At 27.4% G+C, this 20,633-nt stretch overlaps 1 protein-coding gene and 1 long non-coding RNA gene across 2 annotated transcripts in view; one reads left to right on the top strand and one right to left on the bottom strand.

Annotated features, from left to right (window-relative positions):
• Positions 1 to 9,199, top strand: part of LOC111675722 (proton channel OtopLc) — a 58,082-nt gene extending 48,883 nt beyond the window's left edge. Inside the window, exons 3-7 of the mRNA XM_046946629.1 lie at positions 1,236 to 1,353; positions 4,586 to 4,682; positions 4,769 to 4,966; positions 5,894 to 6,054; positions 6,834 to 9,199. Of these exons, the coding sequence (XP_046802585.1) occupies positions 1,236 to 1,353; positions 4,586 to 4,682; positions 4,769 to 4,966; positions 5,894 to 6,054; positions 6,834 to 7,979 (1,720 nt within the window). The 3' untranslated portion in view covers positions 7,980 to 9,199. The remainder of the gene's footprint in view (positions 1 to 1,235; positions 1,354 to 4,585; positions 4,683 to 4,768; positions 4,967 to 5,893; positions 6,055 to 6,833) is intronic.
• The window catches only part of LOC124418878, a 668,817-nt gene that overhangs the window by 54,947 nt on the left and 593,237 nt on the right, over positions 1 to 20,633 (bottom strand). The window lies entirely within an intron of this gene.

Genomic DNA, 20,633 nt, shown 5'->3' with positions numbered 1-20,633 from the left:
TAGAAAAAGTTCTATAAAAAATCAATGTTATCGAAGATTTCCTATAAATTTTCTAAAAATATGTATTACAAGTATTTTAATTTCTAAAAATGAGAAATTTTTAAAATTATTTTATAAAAAAATTTATTATAAATTTTTAACAAGAAAAGAATTTGTTGAAAATGTTTTATAAAAAAGTATATATTGAAAATTTTCTATAAAAAGACAATTTATTGAAAATTTTCTATAAAAAGACAATTTATTGAAAATTTTTTATAAAAAGACAATTTATTGAAAATTTTCTATAAAAAGACAATTTATTGAAAATTTTCTATAAAAAGACAATTTATTGAAAATTTTCTATAAAAAGACAATTTATTGAAAATTTTCTATAAAAAGACAATTTATAGAAAATTTTCTATAAAAAGACGATTAATTGAAAATTTCCTATAAAAAGATAATTTACTGAAAATTTTCTGTAAAAAGATTTATCTAAAAAATTTTTATAAATAAAATTTTTAACAAAAACAGAACTTAATGAACATTTTAATATAAAGAGAATTTAATGAAAATTTTGAATAAAAAAAACTTACTAAAAATTTTGTATAAAAGGGTATTTATTGAAAATTTTCTATATAAGAGAATTTATTGAAAAATTTCGATAAAAGATAATTTATGGACATTTTTCTATTAAAAGTGAATTTATCGAAAATTTTTAACAAAAGACGATCTAATTTTTTTTTAACAAAAATGATCTTTAAAAAGGGAATTTATTAAAAATATTTATAAAAATTAAAAAAAAAATCTATTAAAAGAATTTTTTATAGGTTTTTTTTAATATTTTAAAGAAAAATAGAATTTATAAAAAATGTTCTATACCAGGAGAGTTTAACGAAATTTTCTATAAAAGAACTTATTGAAATTGAAAATAACATTTCAAATAAAAAATATTAAAATTTTTCTGGTAATTTTAAATTTAACAAGTTTCTTCTATTATATTTATGTATTTAATATTAAGCAATTAAGGTACTAACCAAGCTCATGTTATAATTTATTACTTCGTAGAGTAAAAGAGATCAGAATTTAACTGAAAGCCTGAAAATACTTTTATAAATTTTACTTTTTTTGTGTCTACTACGGAAGGAAATTTAAATATTATTTCCAAAAGATTATTAATTTTTATATGAAGCATATAAAAAAGTACAAGGAAAAAATTTACAACATTATCAAATTTTATTTTTCATTTCATTTTGTAGAGGTGATGCTTTGGCAACGTTATTCTCCGCCCTATATGGCAAAATATTGGTTGTTATGGGTATTGCATTTCCAATGGCTGAAGTTATATCCACTTATATACCACCATCATTTTATGAGGTAAGTTTAGAGTGAAAAATTATACCTACCACTTATGTACATATATAATTCAAGTATACTGAGCTCCACACTTTAACTCACATTCAAATCCTTTGCATTATTATACTTCCAACTAAAACACTTTTCTAAGATTTTGGCTTAGTTTCTAGTTTTTGCTATTTTATCTAAAGCTATTATTTTTTATGTTATTACCATCCATAAATATACTTGTGCATATTAAAGTATCTAAGAGTAATTCATTATTCTTTGTTTTAAATTAAAAGTGTGGCGGTTATGATGTGTGTTGGAAAAACACCTCAACTATGATTACAAAAATTTAAATATTAATGGAAACCATAAAAATAAACTTTTAAGCTAATAAATGTGATGAAAAGTAATTGAGATTAATATTTTTGGCTTAAGGGCTGACACAACCAAATTAACATACATACACGCCATTATACTTTGTTAAGTACTTCTACCAAAGTTTGTTTTCAGTCACATTAAGTAAGAACACGGTTCTTGTTTGTTTTTCTACTTAAAAAGCCATTGACATTTCTTTCGTAAGCCGGAAATTAATCAACCAAGAACCTAAAATCAATTTTTGTGTAAATCACCCAAATCACTTAGACAGTGTTTTTGTATGTGTAGCTGATTGTACAAATTGCACTACATTGAAATAATAATAAAGTTGTTGCACATAGACATAACAAAACATGGTTTTAAGTTTGTATGTCTGTGAAATCTCCAGTATGGCAGCATCTAATGTTCTGTAAATTGAGGATGTTGCAATATGCTATATATCGTTCATATAGTTGTTTTGCCTGCCTGCCAGCCAAATGTCATGTTCAATTGCTTACGACATTAACTTTTTGAAAAGGTAACAGACTGCATTAATTCTTCCACTTCGTACTCCAAAAAAAAAAAAAAAATTGACATCTACCTCAGTGATATTTTATGAACATTTTCTGTCAGTTGTGTCATGTATATTGTTTTATCGTTATTTACAATACATAATAAATAGTAAATGGGAAGTTGTTAAGAAATACCAGTTAAAACAATCGAAGAAATTGAAGATTTGTAGGAAAATGTCGTTAAATTGTCAAACTTTATTTATTGGTATAATTCTATTTTCTTAAAATGGAGTTTTAAAGGAAATTGTTGAATTAAAAATTTGTCCTCAGTTGACAATTTAGTTGACAATCGTGACAGATGAGAATTTATTTGTAAGATAAGCAATCAGCTTCTCTAGTTTTATACCTTAAATTATTTAAAGAGAAATCCCAAATTCTCAACTGAACTAAAACTGAACTAGAACTGAACTAGAAATGAACTAGAACTGAACAAGAACTAAACTAGAACTAAACTAGAAATAAACTAGAACTGAACTAGAACTGAACTAGAACTGAACTAGAACTGAACTAGAACTGAACAAGAACTGAACTAGAACTGAACTAGAACTGAACTAGAACTGAACTAGAACTGAACTAGAACTGAACTAGAACTGAACTAGAACTGAACTAGAACTGAACTAGAACTGAACTAGAACTGAACTAGAACTGAACTAGAACTGAACTAGAACTGAACTAGAACTGAACTAGAACTGAACTAGAACTGAACTAGAACTGAACTAGAACTGAACTAGAACTGAACTAGAACTGAACTAGAACTGAACTAGAACTGAACTAGAACTGAACTAGAACTGAACTAGAACTGAACTAGAACTGAACTAGAACTGAACTAGAACTGAACTAGAACTGAACTAGAACTGAACTAGAACTGAACTAGAACTGAACTAGAACTGAACTAGAACTGAACTAGAACTGAACTAGAACTGAACTAGAACTGAACTAGAACTGAACTAGAACTGAACTAGAACTGAACTAGAACTGAACTAGAACTGAACTAGAACTGAACTAGAACTGAACTAGAACTGAACTAGAACTGAACTAGAACTGAACTAGAACTGAACTAGAACTGAACTAGAACTGAACTAGAACTGAACTAGAACTGAACTAGAACTGAACTAGAACTGAACTAGAACTGAACTAGAACTGAACTAGAACTGAACTAGAACTGAACTAGAACTGAACTAGAACTGAACTAGAACTGAACTAGAACTGAACTAGAACTGAACTAGAACTGAACTAGAACTGAACTAGAACTGAACTAGAACTGAACTAGAACTGAACTAGAACTGAACTAGAACTGAACTAGAACTGAACTAGAACTGAACTAGAACTGAACTAGAACTGAACTAGAACTGAACTAGAACTGAACTAGAACTGAACTAGAACTGAACTAGAACTGAACTAGAACTGAACTAGAACTGAACTAGAACTGAACTAGAACTGAACTAGAACTGAACTAGAACTGAACTAGAACTGAACTAGAACTGAACTAGAACTGAACTAGAACTGAACTAGAACTGAACTAGAACTGAACTAGAACTGAACTAGAACTGAACTAGAACTGAACTAAACTAGAACTGAACTAGAACTGAACTAGAACTGAACTAGAACTGAACTAGAACTGAACTAGAACTGAACTAGAACTGAACTAGAACTGAACTAGAACTGAACTAGAACTGAACTAGAACTGAACTAGAACTGAACTAGAACTGAACTAGAACTGAACTTGAACTGAATTAGAACTGAACTAGAACTGAACTAGAACTGAACTAGAACTGAACTAGAACTGAACTAGAACTGAACTAGAACTGAAATAGAACTGAACTTGAACTGAACATGAAAATGTTTGTAGCAAAATTTTCTCTTTATGTTCTACACTCTGCTCCTAGGATAAGAAGTGTAAAATAGTACTTATAATAAAATCGTACTCTAATAAAAATACTGATTTATATTAAATAATTAGTAATGCATACAATAAAAAATTCATATAATATAAAAAGGAATATAACGCCTTTGGCAAAACAAGCTAAAGGTTTCCATATTACATTTATTACTTAAAACATTATTAAATACAATCTACAAAAACAACCTTCCCATACTCCAAACACTCATACATTCAAGTCCCTTCACACATCTACAGACAACCTTGTAACCTGCTCATTACACCCTTCTGACATGTGACAGATGCCAGTAGCATTCATCACAGTTTCAGTAAATTTGTACTCGTAAACAGTACATGGCTCTACATCCTGTCAGTAGAAAAAGAGAAAATATATTTATAATTAACATGTAAATTTCTACTACTCTCGTTGCCTTGTTGTTTTTCTTGTTCCCCTTTACAGGTCTATTATTTATATCTATACATTGGCAGCATGATATTCCTGCTATTTATGTATGCCACTTTGTTATGGGGTCGTCCTAAAATACCTGTCAATATTGGTAAATATTTGATTATTTCGCAAACTCATATGATAAACTCGATAGCAGACAAAATTGTGTATGATTCTATTTTCTACAATTTATAGCATCTCCTACAAAATTATCAGCCAAAACACGTTCGACAAGTGCTTCAGAGAGTATGGATGAATCGGATACGGATAGTAATTCCATGCATAACAGACGTATGCCATCGACAGTACCTTCAGCTAGAAGACCCTCTTTGTTGTCACCTCTAGGACGTCAACACCATTATGGCAGTTTTTATCTACGTATGGGTGCTGTGGGTAAGTAAAAACATTTGTTGTTGATTTGGGTTTCTAATCAAAAAGTTGAATTACATTTTATTTTTTTCAGTTAATCAAAATTTAATTTTAAACTTTAATTTATTTGGTGTTATGCAATATGCAATAATGTTGGTAATTTCTAAATTGAATTTCACCTACATATACATACATATGTATGTACATGTACTTAATCGTACAAGTCAATGAATGGTCTTTAATTAACTGTGCCATATTTCAAGTAATTTTCTGATTAAATGAAATTCTCAAAAAAAAAAGAAAATTATCCCATTTTATATTTAATTTATATGCCTTTTTCCCTTAGAAGCTGGAATTTATTCACTTGTTTTTATGGCAACTCCTTTAAACATCCTTTTGAATTCTCTGTATGTTAGTAGTGGTTCTGCAATACAAATTGTAAAGTACTTGTGAAGTAGTGGTAGAGTGGTAGTTAGTTTTTATTATACATATTTATTTCATTTAATTTATGTTCAGTCTAAAAAGCTTTTTCTTCCTTAAAGTCCTAATGTGTTTTTTTTATGTCCCTCTTATTTTATTTTTTTATGAAAATCCTTCTCAAAATGAGAGAAAAAACAAGAAAATGAAGGGAAAAATGTATTTAAGTGGATCTTTATACAATCATTATAAGTTATATTCAGACATAGCAGGTTTAGTTATATGTCTCTGTAATATATTTTATATTGCCTTAAATATTCTTGAACATGACATTATCTGTGTTCATGCAGCATTTAATTAAATTTGTCTCCTTCACATCCGTTTAAGTTTAGGTTTTTCTTATATTTTTCAATTGTGGGGGAAGCAGTTGATTTGTTTTTTATCTAACTTTTATTTTCTTTTGGCATTGACTGTTTTTATAAATATTTTATTAAATAAATTTTGTTTTTTTGTTGTTGTTGTGTTTTTATCTAGCTTTTGGTATTGGCAGCATGATTTATTCGGGTTTGGAATTTGGTCAATATTTCGAATTGAATCCAGATACAAAGTGTCATAATGTGTTATTGGCTTTAACACCGGCTACCAGAATGGCTTTTATCTTTATACAAATGTATTTTATATTTTTGAATAATGAGGTAAGTGACCCTTTTTAGTTTAACTGATGGTCCTATATATAAAAAACGTTAGCGTGTAGCACATATAAAGTGTAGCATAAAAGAGTTGCCTTATCAAAAACTGAATTAAAAAAACAGAACTCTACATAGTAACAATAAGTATTTTACTTAACTTGTAGTTCAGTTCAAGTTCAGTTCTAGTTCAGTTCTAGTTCAGTTTTAGTACAGTTCTAGTTCTATTTCAATTCTAGTTCAGTTCTAGTTAATTTCTAGTTTAGTTCTAGTTCATTTTTAGTTCAGTTCTAGTTCATTTCTAGTTCATTTCTAGTTCAGTTCGAGTTCAGTTCTAGTTCCGTTCTAGTTCAGTTCTAGTTCAGTTCTAGTTCAGTTCTAGTTCAGTTCTAGTTCAGTTCTAGTTCAGTTCTAGTTCAGTTCTAGTTCAGTTCTAGTTCAGTTCTAGTTCAGTTCTAGTTCAGTTCTAGTTCAGTTCTAGTTCAGTTCTAGTTCCGTTCTAGTTCAGTTCTAGTTCAGTTCTAGTTCAGTTCTAGTTCAGTTCTAGTTCAGTTCTAGTTCAGTTCTAGTTCAATTCTAGTTCAGTTCTAGTTCAATTCTAGTTCAGTTCTAGTTCAGTTAAGATTTAAACCGAGTGCTCAGTAGAAACATTACTATCGCGAATTTATATGCAGTTCTAAAGTACTGTGAGGATTTATCTACATCTCGATTTTGAATCTATTTTTGAATATTTATTTCCATAAAGCATTGTTACTAATCCTTCGCTGTTTCATACTTCTCTCTTTCAGCAAATCAAAGTTTATCGTTATAAAATCATAGCCCGTTTCGGTCTAATGCATATGATTGGCACCAATTTGGCCGTCTGGCTCAATGTACTGATACAAGAAACTAAACACGAAATCTTAACATTCTATAATGTGGAAAATCGAACGTTGCGTATATCACATCGTATACCAGGACACTCTAGGGCTCACTCCATTTTAGCGCCATCTGATCCCAACGCCCTAGTAAGAGTACCTAGAGGTTTAAAGGGTCCTTATCAAATATTCGAATGTCGTCGTACAAATATTTTGGGTACATTAGTGCAAGATGCTTCGCCATTTCTGTTTCCATGTACTATTGAATATTCATTGATATGTGCCGCTATATTGTATGTTATGTGGAAGAGTATATCAAGGCCTCAGACTCCCAAACCCCATAGACCAGATATGATTAGCTCACCGGTAAAAAGATCTCCTCATCATTACTCGGTGGATTGTGCTCGGGCCCATAAGGGTTTGTTTGTGGGTATCTTGGTGTTGGTTTTGACTATTATATCTTTGATATTATTCTTCGTTTTGATATCAAGACCAGATTTCGTGGCTCTAGCCGTAATGGAGGTAACAATATGTGAATTGTTTATATATGGCACAGCGACAATAGCAACGTTAGTGGGCATGATACAAATAAGACATTTACAGTATGATGCATTTAGAAGTTTTTCACTGGATGATATTTTATTGGTAGGAGCACAAACAGGTTCATTTTTATACAATATTTTTACAGTCATAGCGGGACATTTTTCATTGAGAAGTGATGATTGGCTGGTGCCTCTGAATGCATTGGCTTCTATAGTGCAAACAGCTTGTCAGACCATGTTCATATTGGATGCAAGTCGTCGCCAGGCAGTGACACCCGAACATATACGCAAGAAACCCGGTAGAGAAATTGTCACCTTTATGTTGGTGGTCAATTTGGCTATGTGGGCTATAAGTACTTTGGAAAAGTCGAGAGCCGAATCACATCCCATACAACTGAATTTCTATGGTTTGTGGGCCTGGACCATTATTACACATGTGTCCATGCCACTAGCCATATTTTATCGTTTCCATTCGACTGTCTGCTTGTGCGAAATCTGGAAGAGAGCCTATAAACTTAAACCGACATTTATGTGAGAATTAGCCCGCGAGCGCATTGCAAGCATTGCGCAACAACAGCAATTTTGTGAAGATCTTAAAACAAATTTATCCTACTGTTACTGTTCAACCACCATTGTGGAAACAATTGAAGAAGTGGACAGTAGTGGCAGTAATAATGGTAATGGCAATAGTAATGGAAACTCAAATGGTACGAACACAGCGAATGGTAAAGCTAATGCTAACGGTAAATGTTCTGAAACTGAAACTACAGCCCAAGTTGAAGGTGAAACTGGTTGTGGTACTGGTACAGAAGCTACTGAAGAAGAAGATTTAGATACTACCGACAATGAAACCACAATCGAAATCAAACAACAACCGAAGCAGCAGATTGCAATATCGAGAAAATCATCGGGTGGTGGTGGCAGTGTGGGCCAACGTGCATTTTGTCCGGTCTATATAATAAATGGTGAATGAGTTTATATGCAATTTGAGTACATTGATGCCATCAGTCAACGTGAACTCACATTTGTATGAATCTTTTCTTTTTTTATATATCTATATATAAACAACAACTAAAACAACAAGCAATGCTTTCATTTATACATTTTGAAAAACTCAATAAACTTAGATAAATAAAATCTGACCAATTTTTATTTTAAATTTTAAAATCTAAAAAATTTTGATTAAAATAAAATAAAATAAAGAAGAAAACATTTTTGCATTAAACACACAGATATTTACACACAAAACACTTTTTGTAATTGTAGACAACAGTTTTCTTAATTAATTTTCTTGATTTTCTTTCGTAACATATCTCTGTTTTAAGATGAAAATTAAATAAGAAAAATATTTAAATAAAAACATTAAATGGTTAAATTAGTTTACTTAAAGAAATAAGTAAAAATAGAAAACAAGTAAAATGTTCAAATTTAGCTAAAATACGATAATGTCATTAAAAGAAGATGAAAAAATAAAACTGAAAAAGAAATAATAAATTCATAGTTAACGTAACTCGCATTACAAGTAAATGACAAGAAAACAAAATAAAAAAATAATTGATAAAATTTGTTGTTCTAATTAGATCTCGTATAAAAAAAAAACCCAAAAGAAAAACCAAAATAATGCATTCGATAAGAAAAAGATAATTGTAGTTAAACTTGTATAATCGTAATTAAACGTTTTTTTCTTTATTTCTAATGATAATATTAAAACACGAACACCAGTCAAGCATTTAAATTATTAAAAATATATAATGATTTGAAAGGAAAATTAAAAAATATTATAAAATTTACTAGACAACTTAATAATACTCTACATTAAACATATTTTAGCGGACATATAAAATTAAACTAGAAACTTAATAAAATGACTAGTTTAAAATTTTTACTAACATATTAAAAAAAGGACCATTTAAAAGAAAGTGAACCAAAACGGTTTTATAACTAAAATACCTTCTTTTGTTGTATTTATTTTAAAACAGAAAAAATATTTTTTTTATCAATATTATTTCATTCAGTTAAGGCATCAAACGTTTTGAATAGTGGTTAGGTAACAGAAGCAAGTCCGATTTACTTGGGTCCATTAGTTGGTTCTGTTTTGTTATATGAAAGCGTATCTAGTCTGGACCCAACGTCAGCATAATTACAAGTAAAGAAATGCTCGACTCAATTTTTTATGTTAATACTATATAGAATTGAAATATCTTGTCGGGCTGTTATCAGTCTGAATAAAAGACTGAACTGGACATATACAATGAAATGTTCACAGTTGTCATTTGAACTTCGTTATCTGGTCAAGAGGTTCTCGAAAATTGAAAACCATTCTGGATGTAGTGTAGAAAACATAGAGATTTCAAATAGTAGGATTACCGTCAGTACAGACGCGGATATATATTGTAGATTCTATAACACATCATTCAGTCCTTAGTACAAGATTATACGTTGATTGTGCAGACCGTTTTCTTATAGCGGGAATTTAAAAGCCACCTTTCAAATTCCTTGAAAAAGAAATGTTTACAAATTTGATGCATGAACGATATGGTTAGACTTTTAGATGAAATTCAGACGACAAAATGTATCGGACAATATTCCAAAATTACGATATTGTTAATATAGTTTCAGTTATGTCATTATACTTAGTTCTATGTCCAGAAAAACCATCGAAGACGATCGATATTCATACAAGAAACTGGTTTATCATTATAAAACCATGTATATATTCTTATCTGTGGTAGTGTTCATGAAGCCTAAACCATCAGCTTAAACGATGTATTCGATGACCTAGGTTCAGGCTATATACTCCTTGTACCCACATGCCAATAATGACTCTTTCCTTTAAAAACATATTTCTTACAACGACCCTATGATTGTAGATCGTTAGAAGGTTTAATGTAATTTGAAAGAAAATTATGTCGACTTGAAAGTTTGACAGCTTTTAATTTCTTCGATAATGATTCAAGGATCAATGTCTTCTTATGGAAACACTTAACATGGCACATATATATATATATATATATATATATATATATATATATATATATATATATATATATATTATATATATATATATATATATATATATAATATATATATATATAATATATATATATATATATTATATAATTATATAATATTATATATTATTATTATATATCGATTGATTTATCCTATTGTAGCTAATAAAACCATCTGGGGAATGTTGAACTTTCGGGCGTCACGTGGTGGCAAAATGCAAATATTATTAGGAAAGTGAGTTCAATAACATAGGTTACCTAATGAAAGATGTCTGTCTTCCAGTGGGCAAAGAGGCTTGCTTATTTGTCAGAGTAGTAATAGAGTGAAAACTGTGAAACTTGGTAATTTTCTTATACATTATTTTTCAGAGCTATATCTGGGGATGGACTGCTTTTGAGCAAAGAGTTCACAACAATGAAACTTTTGATCAGCACAAAAGCGTTGACGTCTAATGATCAAAATTTGTATTCGAAAGGAAATGAAAAAAATTTCAAAATAGAACCATTTTTTTACTTTGATGCCTCTTGTTTCCAACCTTATTTTCAATTACTCCAAATTTATGGAAACACTAACTACCGATTTATAAACAAACAAAAATTTTGACAAAAATACATTAAATTAAAATTAATAAAGAAAAACTGGAAACAACAAATCATAATCATAACCCACCACATAAATTATATGAAAACAAAAATTAAAATTAATATGAATCATAAGAAAAAAGTTTAAATTTAACTATGAATATGTATTTGAAAACTTTTTAACCATTAAACAAAAAATAAAACAATTTCATATTTTTTGGAGATAAGTTACTTATACAAAAATATATATATAGAAAATATGCAAAAAAAACTTGAAATAAAAATTAAATATACAAACAAAAAAGGAAAGAAAAATCCCTACAGAATATTACAAAATACACGTACAAGAAAATATTAAAACAACAACAAAATGAAATAGTTTACAATTAAAAGTTTAATAATAGAAAAACCAACAATATTTGTATAGAGACTGATTGTGTGTTCATTGCAAAAATTGAAATAAAATGTTAAAACAAAAATATATATTGAAATAAATGAAAATATAGTGAAGAAAATTCAAAAACAATGAAATAGCTACCTACTCAATATAACTAAATAAATAGTTAAAAGTTGAAACTAAATTTTAACGGAAATTTTTTTGGCATATAAATAAAAAACAAGTTTGAAATAAATCAAAATTAACTAAAAGTCATAAAATATTTAAAATATATTAATGCAAAATAAAAGAAGAATAATTATAGAAAGTATAAGCAATGTTTAATTAAAAGTAATAAATAATAAAAATTTTTAAAATAATATTTTTTTTAAATTCAAAAACAATTGACAAATAATAATGACTAATTATTTATTAAATAATAATTCAAAAAAAAAAAAATTGTCGATGTACTAAAAGTACTAAATTATTTTTCTAGTTTTAGTAGACAACTTACTAAAATATGGAATAGACAAGTCTATGCACTAGTCAATTGTCTCGCCTATGTATTAGTCTAGGAATAGGCTATTGATAAGTGTAACAATAGTTTATTGAACACTTTATGGACTAGCTGTTCCATTCCAGCAAAAACTTTCATTACCTAGTAATCATGGAATCACGTAGAAACTTATTACTCTTGGGGTGAATAACTAATTATTTTTGTTCGACGAGGTTCAGGTTACTAATTTAGTACAATTAAACCAACAAATATGTTATGTGATAGCTAGTTATTTTGGGCCGACTTTGTATTCAGAAGGCAAAAAATAAAAAAAATCCTCAGTCGGGGTTTAAACTGAGCATTCAGTTGTTTTTTTATGCTTCTAGCTCTAGCCGCTAACTCGATGCTCCATTAACATGAATGTTATTTGGAAAACAATAAACGGTATCCAGCAGGGCTCGAACCACGACTAGACAATTGGGCTATAACAAACCCAAATTACTTTGTTCTTTACCAGAATAACCTATTCAGCTAAATGAAATAATGTGGATGATAATGAACACTCATTACCAAGTATTGTATGAAATAACTACTGGCTATTATCAAAAATTTCAGATTTATTGCTATGCGATGTATTATTTTACTGTGAAGTTTACTGAATACTCTACTGACTGACCTTTTGACTATTCGAATGACTATAATATGGAGACTAGCACAGGATCGGTTTCACTTTGTGAAAGATTCAATTACATAGTGATCGTTAAAAATGGGATCGAGTATTGATGAAGTAAATTTTACTTTTCATTTAAATTACCACTCAGATTCAGACATAATTTTAAAAATCTCCCCAGCTCTTGCCAACAGCTTGATAACTCCATAATAATCATAATGATCGTACAACTGATTATCAATCTTTAGTATATCCGAAGCCTCTTTTATTTAACTTTTGAAAATGAGATCATAGATTAGATCACATTCTTTAGATAATTGAATCACAATCACCTCGGTTTTAATCTAAATAACACTTTCTGTTAATACAGCTGCTACTGAGTTGACAATCTGAAGTACAATAGGGTCGTTCCGGAGTGGAGATCAAATTGTCTTGGGAAAGCCTATATAATTTAGTGAAGATTGCTACATATTGAATATGGATCAATATAGCACCAATCTAATTAAATAAAATCTACGGAGGAAAGAGTTAAAAATATAATTTGTTAAAGTGAAACAGAAAATCGCAACGACCCATTCTAGATTGTTGGTAAAAATAATAAACTTTCTGTAAAAATAATTCTTTGCATAAATTCCTCACAAAATGTGGTAAAATAAAAGTCATTAATTTGTCAATAATAACTTATTTAATTCTATAGATTGAGTTTTTTACTTTTAAAACAAAAAAACATCAGCAGCTTGTTGAAAATAGAAAAACCGGAAGAAAAAGATAATTGCAAAATTGATTGTTTATGTTGCAATTGTTTTGTTAATTTCTAATTAAGTAAAATTATTTAACTTTTGTTGTGATAAATTATGAATATTTATAAAACAATAAGAAAAAACAAATAAAATTTAAGTTAACTTAAAAAAATAAAATATATAAAAATACACAATAACAATAATACTCGTAATTGGTGAAAAGACAAATCAAAAATGTAAATCTTAATATAAGAAAAAATAAAAAAGTTAATCATAATTTCTAATATAAAATAAAAATTAAATGTATAATTTCAAAGGCCAAAGATTAAAAAGCAAAAAAATAAATAAATTAAAAATTTAATTGTTAATTTTTTATTATTATTCTAGCTTTATGAACTTAAATTATTTATTATTAAAAGAAATAAAACTTAAATTTTAAACTTCTTTTTGCTAAGTTTAAATTTTAACCCTAACAAAAAAAATAAAATAAAAAAATATCTATTTACATACAAACATACAAAACCCCTACATTTGTGTCGTAGTAAAGTTGTAAACTAAATAAAATAATAAATTATATAATTGTATGATTTTTAATTTTAATGTCATTGATATTTTTTATATAAAATATTTAGATATTTAAATTTCATTCTTTAGTATTTATATACACTTATACCCAAACATATACTCGTATACAATTTTTTGTATGGTAATAATAATAATCCAACGTTTACACATACATTCCCCCCCCCCTTAACCCCTCTTAAACCCTGTTTTAATGTCACACTCGTATTGCTAAGATTTAGTCATTTTTAAAATCTAAATTTTTAATTAAATAAAATATAAAAACAAAAAGAGAAATCATAGATTTAAATTAATTTTTTAATCCTAAAATTAATTTATTGTGCGTAAACTGAAGTAAATATAAAAGTATAATCTCAAAATTTGAATAAAATTATAAAGAAAAGAAAATAAAAAAAAAAAACAATATTAATCATAGTAGTTTATCATAATGTCGTACGATTATTGCAATGAATTTAAAGTGAAGAAAACTGAAAAAAATAATCGGAAGAAAAAGGTTAAAGAAAAAAAATTAAATTGCAAAATATTATAAATGATAACAAAAATAATAAAGAAAACAATATTAAAAGTATTAAATAATCACGTTTATATTAATGAAAAAAATTAAACAAAGGTGAGTAGTTATGTTAACAAATATTAAATTTTTAAATAGAAGTATAATTGATTTCTGATAAAATTAAAAAACAAATGCTATAATTTACTTAACACCGTGATAACATTACCGCCCTAGCTTACAAGTAGAGAGTTAAATAAATCTACTAATAATAAAGATTTTAGTTTTTAGCTTCTACTTTTACGAGGTAAGCAGGCAATTAGAAATGGAAGTACTTACTTTTGGGGTGAATAACTAATTTTTTTTTCGACGAGGTTAAAAAAATAACTAGTTGCAAATGTGCTTACCCGATTTTCCCGGGCAGGCGTTATATAGAGGTGATTTAATATTAAATTCTTAAGCAACTATAAGTCATTACCATGTTTTTGCTGAAATGCTTAATTAAAGTGATTACAGGGTTTCTCAATAATTGTTTTTATGTTTAGTAAAATAAAGGTCATAATTTCATCACGTTGGATTTTTTTTTCGAGGGAAATTATATTTTTACAAAATTCTATAGTTTACAGTCATAAGAAATATTTACATATAAATTAAGAACCCCTGATTTTCTGACATAGTAGGCATTAAGTTGATCCTTTCTGGTTGCTCAGTATCTTGGAATCTTATTTACATTGAAAAGATTCTATATTTATACAGCGAAAATAATTATGCTTCATAATTGAGGACAAAGAAATTTTAAATTGATGAATGTGATTTCGGGAATATAAAATATTTACATATTTTTTGAGCGCTTAATTTTGAATTTTTTCAGTTAAAAACACGTATGAGATTTTCTATAAGAGGGCTCATAGTTGACAGGGGTAAATATGGTCCTATCCTTATAAATGTTGATAGAGGAATTTACGTATACTTCAAAATTATTTATGTAGAATTAAAATCGTGTTATTGGTGTTTATAAGTGAATTTGAACCTTCAAGTTTCAAGGGAAGTTTGTATGGGGAGTTGGGTCAAATAAGGACCGATCATTTCGAAGATCGGTGGAGTCATTTAAAGTTACATAAAACTAAGTTTTGCTGACTTTTGTTGACATAAAAGAACATTTAACTTAATTATGAGCCCTAAGGCCCTATTCGGGGGTACGGTGATATGGGGACTAGGTAAAATAATTGACCGATTTCAACCATTTTCAATAGAGTTCGTCCTTTGATCAAAAGAAGAGTATATCCCAAACTTTATATAATTATCTTGAAAATTACATGGACAGACGGACGGATAAACATAGCTAAAGAAAGTGATTCTGAGCCGATTGGTATACCTTAAGGTTGTGTAGGACCCACAAACATCAGCACAAACGCATTATACACTACCCACTATAGTGGTGTAGAGGGGTATTCAGTTTCTTGGTGATGTTTGGAAACTCAACTCAAAGCATCAATGCATCCGCAAATGACAGTGATTAAAATTTACTCCTAACAACCTATTTGGCTCTATTTTGTATTTTGTGAAGACAATCGTCACTTTAAAGTCACCCTTGTAAGCAAGACACTTGAAAAACAAACTTAATGTTTGTAATCTATTGGGCGACGATTGGCTTCCTCGTAGGACAAGCATATGTTAAAATAGCTAGTCACCTGCATGCTTTGTGGATAGAGGTAACGCTAAATGGTAGGTTGAATAGCTAGTTCGGGACTTTCCGACCGAACTGCTGATATGATAATGAATCAAATTTAAAAAAAATTAAAGAAGTAACTCATTATCAAATTGGGACTTTAGTAAGAGTTATCGAATAACAACTCCCAGTAGTAATGCATACGTAAAAACAGTCATTTATACGAATGTGTAACCACATGATTATTCATCACCAGCGTACTTTTCGTAGATGAAAGCGAAGAAAGTCGTCACTTTACTGTATCTAGGTAAATGAATGAGGGGACTCCTAAAAATATTTTTTGTCACTTGTACTTCAAAAGGTAGTATTGTTCTATTTAAATGTTTTTGGTTATTAATCACAAATGTACTTTTCGTAATTGAGAACGAAGACAATCTCCACTTTACTGTATACCAAGTAAAAAACAGAGTGGCTGTCGTTACTTAAATGAGGAGACACTTAAGAATTGTAAGTGAAGAGAAAAAAATCATGATCTGTGTTAAATGACAATGAACAATACTGTTTCATAATTTTATGTGTATTAATGAATTAAAAAGTTTAAATGTCGGATGTTGAAATTTGTGAGTATGGTTTAATTTGGATTTAACCTTAATGTTTTTACTTATATTTGACAAAGAAGAGATTTTCTACAAGAGTGGTAAATAAAAGTTGTAAAAACGGGTAAATATGGGTCTATCGTTTTAAATCTTATAAGAGTAATAGTTGTCTTTTTTAAAGTGATATTTGTAGAATCGTGTTATTAGTATGCATTTGTATATTTTGCTTTTCCTAGTCATAACTGTTTTAAAAATACAATCACAATAACATTACACATAAACAAATGTTGTAAGTACCGATATGTCACTACTAAAGTTTTTATATTATGCATATACATCAAACCCGAAGAAATTCACCTAGGACACTAACCACTAACCTACAGGAGGCTATAAATAGATGATTTGATAGGTTGTATAGAAGAGTCTGCATAACACTTGCACTAGTTAACTTAAAAATATCGAATTTGGGGTGTGACATCTATTTAAGCTTTTAGTTCTTTCCAAGGATAATATTATTTTAAAATAGGCTGTTTTAGTAATTTTGAGAATTGAAAAGTATATTTAAATAACTTTATTTGATTTGTGGGAAACATAAACAATTATTTTTGTATTATTCATGCGATGACCAACTCAACATTACTAAATGTTCATATTTAATTTATGAAAGTTATTCGAACCATTGTGGTCAAAACATTAAGCCACAAGCTGAAAAGTATCAAACATTATTTCACGAGACTTAAAATCATATACATACATACAATTAATGAAAAAAAAACAGAACTCTATACACCATAAAATAAGCTGTACATAAAAAACTATTCTCTAATGAAAATGGGTTAAAAGGATGTTAAGTACCAGACCCGTAGACGCAGAATAATAACAAAAACAATAAGCAGCAGTAAAACTACTCGAGAAAACAAAACTACTGTAGAAAAGTACTTAAGTAAATATAAGAAAAGTGTATAAATTATAAGAAATAGTTCATGTAAATACATATTAAAGAAATAATAAAAAAATAATAGCATAAAACGACTATGACAATAGATTACAATAGAAAACAACTTTATCAAGAAGTAAATACAGGGAGAAGAAGGATTGGAGAATGTAGCAGCAAGATTTCCATGAATTGTGTAAATGATGGTGTTGAAGCAATAAAAAGAAAAAGGTGCTGGATAAAAACAAAAACAAACGATACATACACACGTTTCAGAGTGCTTTTTACTCTAAACGATAACAGGACAAATGGGACCAACCCAAAAATTAAAAAGGTACTTACAACTATTATCGCACATACTCACAACTCTATAATACACACAGCTTACAAACATAAGTACATATACATAAATACATCCTTTTAAAAGATACACAACATAGATACTAGAAGACCCAAGAAGAAATTAGTTGTATTGATAAAATAACCTGTGCGCCAGAAAATTGTTTTAATGAAAAAATTAAAATGAAAGCCAGGAACTGCACGGATAATTCGAGATTTGTAGATAAAAGTATATAATTGTTTTTAGGAACTCACGAAAAAGCTTTAGAGGGATGCTGGATAGAAATTGTATAAATAAATAGGTGCAGAGAGAACTTTTTGGAGAGGAATGTTACAGAGAAATTGATAGAAATATAAGTAAAAAGGTAAAAGTTTTTAAATAAAAGCTTTTTAAAAGTATTTTTGTGGATTGTAAACTAGATAGAGATGACCATATTTCTATGTAAAGTTACCCCTCTTTGAAGGGGTTTATAGAAGAGCTTTTGATATTGTTCTCTTTATTGACTTTTTGTACACAAAACTTATAAATATACTTTAAGCATTCGCAAGGTACTAAATAAAGTACTTATTGTTATATTTTAAAGTGTTTTAGATTATTCATTTAAATCTATCAACATTTTTCTATAAACAAAATTTTTTGAGTACAAATATTTAAATACTTTTCTACAACAGGAGAATACATCAACATTGTGTTACAAAAGAGAATGTATACAAAATTCTATAAAAACAAAAATAAATTAATATTTTCTATAAAAAGAAAATTTATCGAATATCTGTCTTTTTATAAAAAAGAAAAATATCGAATATTTTCTACAAGAGAATTTATTAACAAAAAGAAATTTTATCGAAAATTATCTATAAAAATATAAAATTTTTGAAAATTTTTTATAAACGATTTTATTGAAAATTTTCTATGAAAATAAAATTTTATTAAAAAAAAATATTGAAAATTTTCTATAGAAAAAAATTTAACAAACATTTTTTATAGAAATAGAATTCAATAAATTCTTTATTTTACTTCTATTCAAATAATTCTTTATAGAACTTATTTTTCTGTAAATTTTTTTTATTAAAACGTATTTAATTAAAAATTTTTTATAAAAACAAAATTTATTACCAATTTTCTTAAACAAAAATATTTTTTATTAAGATAATTTTCAACAAAACATTTTTTATAAAAAGCAGTTTATTGAAAATTTTCTATAAAAAATCGATAATCGATAATAAATCGAAAATATTTTCTAAAATGAGAATTAAATGAAAATATTTTAGTAGAGAATTTATTGAAATTTTTCTTTAACAAAGGAAATTACGAAATTTTTTTTAACAAAGCATCAATATTTTCCTTTTATAGAAAGAAAATTTATTGAAAATTTTATATAAAAAAAATATAAAAAGAGAATATCTTGAGCATTTTTTAATACATAAAATTTATTGATAATTTTCTTTAAAAAGAAAACTTATCGACAATTTTCTAAAAAAATGAATTTATCAAAATTTTTAAAAGGGAAGTAAATGAAAATTTTCTATAAAAAGATAATTTATTAAAAAAATTTTTATCAAAATAAACATTCTTTTATAAAGAAAATGTATTGAAAATTTTGTATAAAAGTATAATTTATTTAAAATTTTCTATAAAAAAGAATTCATCTTAAATGTTTTTAGAGTATAGAAAAATTTCCAGAAAAATAGATATTTTTTTATAAAAAACTAATCTAATATTTTATATAAATAAGTTATTGAAGATTTTTTATAAAAAAGAATTTATTAATAATTTTCTATAAAAAGATAATTCATTGAAAATTTGAATGAAAAGAAAATAATTTTTTTAAAAACTTCCATAAAAAGAAATTTTATTAAAATCATCCATAGAAGGGAAATTAATGGAATTTTCTATTAAAAGAAAATTTATTCAATTAAAAAAATTTAAATTTACTATAAAATGGGTAAAGAAAGATAATTTTTTAAATATTTTCGAAATCGAAAAGTGAAAAAATACATTTATAAATAGTTTCCTGAAAAATTAGCATTTTAACAATTTCATTTCAACAAATCAATTATAGACAATTCCGGGATTCTATAAAAGAAGTGTAGAATTTACTCCATGGAAGTAGTGAAAAAAAGACCTGAAGAAGTGATGATTTTACCACAGGCTTGTCATAGGAGGGATGTACTTTTTATTTAATTCCAAATTCACTACTTCTGAAGTCATTTTCAAGAAGTAATTTTTAGTTAGCATTTCAATAATTTCATTTTAACAAATCAATTATAGACAATTCCGGGATTCTCTAAAAGAAGTGTCGAATTTACTCCATGGAAGTACTGAAAAAGACCTGAAGAAGTAATTTTTACTTATTCTAAAGTGAAATTATATTATTATAGAATACAACAATTAAATTTTACTTAAATAATATTAATATTAATAAAATTAATAAAACAGAAGCGCAAAATAAAATTTTTATCTTACAAATAAGTAAGAACAAACAAATATATTCAGCATAGGAAAAATTGAATTATTTTAGGTTCTTCTGAAGTCATTAAACATCTCTTCCACAGAAGGTATGTTTAATGACTGAAGTAGTGATAAATCTTCTTTAGAAATTATTTTGCTTTATTTTTGTATTTTTATATATTTTACTAGGTTTTTCGAATGTTTAGTACCTCAATAGTACTAATTGTTAAATAGCAATTATCAGATCTGACA

This window comes from Lucilia cuprina, chromosome 3 (genome assembly GCF_022045245.1).
Source record: "Lucilia cuprina isolate Lc7/37 chromosome 3, ASM2204524v1, whole genome shotgun sequence".
Classification (NCBI taxonomy): domain Eukaryota; kingdom Metazoa; phylum Arthropoda; class Insecta; order Diptera; family Calliphoridae; genus Lucilia; species Lucilia cuprina.
The sequence above is the reverse complement of the archived record's forward strand: the minus strand, read 5'-3'. Positions and strand labels throughout refer to the sequence as shown.